This window comes from Siniperca chuatsi, linkage group LG1, assembly GCF_020085105.1.
Source record: "Siniperca chuatsi isolate FFG_IHB_CAS linkage group LG1, ASM2008510v1, whole genome shotgun sequence".
NCBI lineage: Eukaryota > Metazoa > Chordata > Actinopteri > Centrarchiformes > Sinipercidae > Siniperca > Siniperca chuatsi.
Window position 1 is genome coordinate 23691558 of NC_058042.1, and position 6019 is coordinate 23697576.

At 39.2% G+C, this 6019-nt stretch overlaps 1 protein-coding gene across 3 annotated transcripts in view; it reads left to right on the forward strand.

Annotated features, from left to right (window-relative positions):
• LOC122873703 (transmembrane protein 266-like) overlaps positions 1-6019 on the forward strand; it is a 50981-nt gene that overhangs the window by 33081 nt on the left and 11881 nt on the right. For 2 of the 3 annotated variants that reach the window (XM_044190774.1, XM_044190784.1), the window contains exons 4-6: positions 2025-2179; positions 3995-4068; positions 5457-5513. In XM_044190774.1, coding sequence (XP_044046709.1) covers positions 2025-2179; positions 3995-4068; positions 5457-5513 — 286 coding nt within the window. The remainder of the gene's footprint in view (positions 1-2024; positions 2180-3994; positions 4069-5456; positions 5514-6019) is intronic. The other variant, XM_044190791.1, reaches the window with a different exon arrangement.

Consider the following 6019-nt stretch of genomic DNA (forward strand, 5'->3'; position numbering starts at 1 on the left):
TTTGGTGGTCATACTTCTTTGTTTGTAACAGGGCCTTAAACACATATAAAGTGTAAAGATTGTGTCTATAGTTACAACTCTGGTTGGAGTATAAGGCCTAGTCAACAGAACTATGCTAAAATATCATAATGATATGTTTTCATTAGTTTTCAATTAAGGTAGATTCAACTTTGACTGCTGATCTGCTGTGGAGGTTGTGTGAAAAGTCAACAGTTCTCCTTGATCAAATAGCGAAAGAGCCATGGACACGTGAATTGAAAAAAGACACATGTGTGGCTTCTTCCACTGACTGAGCAGAAGTTAATATGTCAGAGATGAGGAGGTGACACATAAAAAAAAAGTCTCCCCTGGGGGATAGTTATGCAACAGCATTGAATCAACTACAGTAAATGCTCTGGTTCTTGTAGTCATGCACTTATACTGGGAGCCAGCCAAGAATTTCTCCACCCCACATCATCCTATGTACAGTACAGACTTTTACATGATCTGCTGTAGAAGGAAACTGCTATATTTCATCAAACCACCATACAATCTGTCATTTCAGAGCTTGATTTTCTAAAGGAATTGGTTTTGGGATGTAGTTGTTACACAGCAAACATGAAGGTAAAAGTAGGACTTTTATTATGGCTTAATTTATATCATCCCATTCAAACACTCTCTCTTATAAACACGCTCTTATAAAACTCATTTCAAGGATAGAACGTGTTTTCATCCAACAGTTTTAAAGTGAGAACGTGATGTGGTTTAATAGGCTATAACTGGTATTAAAAACAGATAAAAAATCCACATTCTTCCATAATGAATGCAGCATAATCAGTTTTGAAGCCACAGTTAAAACTGAGCCATTTTGCCACCATTGCAGCTCATATTAGCACCAAGCCAAGGAATGAAGACATGATCAGAGGAGAGAAATGCTCTGCCAACGTCTGTCTCCTCCGTGCCAGTGCATGGGGAGAAGGGAAAGGTAGTGGGCAGAGCCAACTTTCCACTCCAGCTGGAGAGCTGGTGAGAGGCATTGTTTCTCTCATCTCCTACTGTCAGCCCTTGTAGTAGCTGGTCTGTAAGACTAGCCACTATTTCAAAATAGCATTGAGTCATCTTGCCAGACACTTTAATGGCCTAAATGCTGGATTCTTACAGTACCTGGCAAAATAAAGCTTTTGTTTTTTCAAGTCTTAAAAATGTTCACTTACTATTTTCTCTGGAGCATATTATCTGAGTTAAAGGCCTGATTTTCCATCAGACAGGAGATTGTGAGTTTCTTATGTGGTTAGTGTTTCATTTGAAATACTTATTCCACAGATAAACAAACAATTCTCAGATTGATATGCAGATGTGAATTTCATTTGAATTTTTGTTATCTCATGCTTTCACTTGTGTCTCAGGCCCCTGATTTTTCTGAATGCGAAATCCTTCCTTCTAAGCAGCATCCTCTACAGTGACTCCCTTCATCGCCATGTAAAAAAGAGTCCATCAGTATTCCAGTCACACCCACTACTTCACAGAGCTTCACTGTCCCTTTCTCTGTCAATGCTGTCTGACCACACTTCCTTTCCCTTTGCTCTGGCCATCACCACCAAACTTTGCTTGGATTAAACAGACATCACCTTTCATGAGTATAAACTACCACCCTCTGTTGGCCATGTCAGGGAGTTCAAATATCAAACCACTGAAATATTGTTCAGCATTGCACTCTGAGGGGACTGGGAATCAATGCAAGAATAGATTTCATCCATTAGTCAATGATGTCGGGTTTAAATATGCTGTGCTGGAATATAATTAATTATTCAAGTGTCACATCTCAGTATGTCACTTTGTCAATTTATTTGCCTTAGTTTTACTTTGTTTAAAGGCAATACATTGACCTCAAATACCTACTTCACTTTTATGACATGTACTACCTTTTTATTCTTTTGCATCTCTCTCATTTGTGTATTATGTAAATGCAATAGAATAACCCATACTGATACAAATCTACTTTATATAATGAAACCTACCTCATTTTTTGTGTTTACTCTCTCCAGGTCCAACTGGCTGAAGCCCTGCTGTGGTCGTCGAGTGGCCCTGTGGCAGGTCTGTCTGCTCAGCGCTGGCTTCAACTGTATCCTGGTGGCCTGTGTCATCCTGGTGGTGCTTTTCCTGTCTTTGGAGCTGCTTATAGACACCAAACTCCTACAATGTAAATAGTGTGCATGGCTGCTTATTTATTTGTCCTATTTTAACCTTTATTTTTATCAAGGGGAGGTTTGCTGAGCATGCATATTCTTCTCCAGCAATACACTGTGTGATGTTCATAAAACACCTGGGAGGCATCCAGTGCAACACGCAGGAGCAGCTCCACTGGAGCAGTGGGGAGTTAAATGCTATAGTGTCCTTGAGCAGGAAGTATTCAGATCCTTTACTTAAAGGTGGGGTATGCGATTCTGGAGAAATCCAATACCATGACAAATAGCATGATATAGAGCGAACAATGACACAGCAAGTAATGTAACTAAAGTTAGCTTGGTTGTGGGTTAGCAAACTAACAGCCAGAGAAGACACGACGTTTCCCAGAGCCAGCAAACCAGATCCAGACAGCGATACTCACAACTCTCCTGCTGCTATAGCTAACATCACAGCAACAGCATATCTTGGCAAACTAGAAAGTAAGCTGAATGTCTGTGGGCAAGTCATTTAACGTTACCTGACACACAAATCATGGCTGGAATAGTGTTGTGTGGCTCGGTCCGAGCCACCTTGTTTATTTCCCATTTACAGAGTCAGGGCTGTGTACCGGATTTTTTTTCAGTGCACTCACAGAATGGATAGCTAGCACGCAAAATGTCCTGTAGGTGGCGGGCTACTTACACACCATCCCATGAGATCACATTGACCAAAGCCCCCTCTAAACTGCTCAGATAGTTTCATTCAAATAACAGTTTGATGCCCAAAGAGGTAAAAGTAGCCAATATTTAACAAAAAAGCAAAGATTAGTTAAAAATTTTGTGGCACAATTTAGCTTTTTCTTCTTACACATTCTCACATCAGTATTATCAATCTAATAATGTCATATATAATAGTATATCAGTCACAGGGGAGAACGAGTACTTTCTGATAATACTTATGTACTTTACTGAATACTGTGACAGTAACATAACATAGTTATTATACATTAAAATAATCTACATGAGTGTGACTTTGAATTTTGCCCCCCATTCTATTTCACTCCAGTACATAGGACAATTTCATGTCTGAAGATCCATTATTTGTAAGTGTTATAGAAATCATCATAACAGGTGATTTATTTACACATTAAACGGTCATGTGTATGCATTTAGTGTCCACTCTTTCCATCACCGCTGAGTGTATAGTATTGCCAGTCACAGAGGAGCTGGTGGTGTTGGATGGTTGAATAGTTGTGATTGAGGGTGATGGAGAAAGGTGATAATGAACCAAGTCTCTTGTCAATGGCAGCATGCACACGTTCCCATCGATTACTGGCCAGCATCCAGCTCTGATGATACCTGAGTCTTGCTGCAGGGACTGCAGGACTCTAGTCACTTCAGATCTTTTGTAAGCTAGTGCTTTGTCTGCTGCCAAATAGAGGAGTGGGCAATAAGATGTGAGAGAGTGCACAGAGAGATTAGTGGCGTAGGACATGGGTAGATACAGGTTGGCAGGGTAGATTATTGGATGTACTCTAAGATATGGAAAAAAATGACAATGCTGATGGATAGCAGTGGGAGGAGTGATATGAGTAAAAGTTCAAAATTAATTCAGGCAGAACAGGAGAAAAAAAAGTTAGACCGTCTTGAAGTCAGAATGTAAAGAATGGCAGGACACTTGCTTTTACAAGATACAAGTTAAGATACAGAAAGGAAATATTTTTTATGTCTATTTCTTAACTTGAATTCATTTGCGAGCTCACTTCAAAGATATTTGAGCACCTTGTTTTCTTGTATTGTTTTTGTGTGCTCCTCTTGGTTAACATTTGACCTGTTTCTTCTCTTAACAGTTTCCAATGCTTTCCAATTTGCCAGCATTATCCACTGGATCAGCCTTATCATCCTGTCACTCTTCTTTTCAGAGGTAAGACATGTATATTGTTGCCCAATATATTTCTGGTACCACCATTGATATGATGCTATATGGTCACAGGGGTACTTCATGGGCACAAAAACACTGATATTTGAACTGACACATTTCTTTTTAATTCATAATTTAATTAAACCAGACTAAACTTTCTTTAACTGTACATTATATCCTATCTACAGGAATGCAAACCAGGTACAGGCCTAAGGGAACTAGAATACGTGGCCGCCATATAATTTCTATTCACGTCTAGTCAGGATTTAACTTTTGCTTCAGAAATGCTACCTTGAGGCTGGGTGGGTGGTAAAATGTCTATTGTTTGAACCATAATTGTAATTAGTCTTAATAAAATTTGAGCCATTGTTTGATAAAATAATGTCTTATCATCACTCTGGAATTGTGAAAAACAAAATGTAGAGGGGAGAATTTGGCCCACAGGCCTCCACTTCAGTGCAAACCAATTACCCTGACAGCCTCAGCCCCAATGCCCTAAACCCAACATTAATTACCAGTGAGCCAGCAGGAGCAATAATTAAAGCTGAGCTTAATGAGCAGTGGGGACGGGGTTACAGTGATATGATCCATCCAAACACCTCGCCCACTGACATCACAGAAGAAGAGTCATCTGGGAATGGTATTAGACAAACGTAGCATATCACCACCTGGTCCCTCTGCACCAATCAGAAAACAGGATTCTAACATGTGGGCATGCACTTTTCACTTGACACCAGCTCTGTTGACCAACATGCACTCCAGATGATGGATTAGCAGGACTGCTCGTACATGACACCCCATGCTAATTGAAGTGTAAATCAGTGGCCCTGCTTAACAAAGGGTCCCACAACCAACAGCATTTACAGCTGCAGAATGTAGAATTTGATAGGTGATTGGATTACAAGTGTTGTGTTGTCCTTTTTTAGGTCAAAGATCAAGATCAGGGAATGGATTTGCCAAAGATATAATAGCTTTATCAAAGAGCTAGCTATAAGTGCTTTTAAAGGACTGTTTTCTGTGATGTGTCAAAGGCAAATCTGTGATATTGTTCTCTGTGTGTGCACGTATTTACTATTTTGCAGCTGCAAAATATTTTACACTAATCAAATACAGTAAATCTTTTTTATTTTGGGCTACTTTTAAGGTGTCTAGCTTCACATATAGTATTCTAGCATAATTATTATTCTATTTGAAAAAAAGGTATTTGAGGTAGAAAACTGTACCACACAGGCCTCTTCTCAATTTTTAGTCTATGTTCACACATCTTGACAAAGGTTGTTGGATGTGATGACAACTCAAAAGACTAAGAATATCACAAGAGCTTTTTATATGTATCAGCATACTCACCAGCTATTTTAATGCTTTTATTTATCTCTCTCTGTCTGTCTTAGACTGTCTTCAGAATTGTAGTGCTCGGGATCTGGGACTACATAGAGAACAAAGTTGAGGTTAGTGCTGGTGTTGTGTGTTTATTGGCAGATTTTGATTATCAGTTTTCAATTTTTGTCAGTGTCAGATATTATTTTCAGTTTGACCACCTTTTCCAATATTATATATCTATATTTTCTTTTTTCCCAGAATTTACACTTAATAGTAGAATGATAATAGAAATACACTTATTCGCTTTCTTGCTGAGCATTAGATGAGTAGATTGATACCACTCTCGTGACTACATGCAAAATATGAAGCTACAGCGGCACAGCCAGTTGGCTTAACTTAGCACATAGACTGGAAACTGGTGGAAACAGCAAGCCTGGCTCTGTCCAAAGGTAACAAAATCCACCTAGCAGCACCTCTAAAGCTCTCTAATTAACACTATATCTTGTTTGTTTAATCTGCTAATAAACCAAGCAAACTGGCTGCTGGGTGTAGCTCAGAATAGCACAGGCATGTGAGTGGTTTCAATCTTCTCATCTAACTGCAATAAAGCGAATAAGGGAATAAGACATTTCCC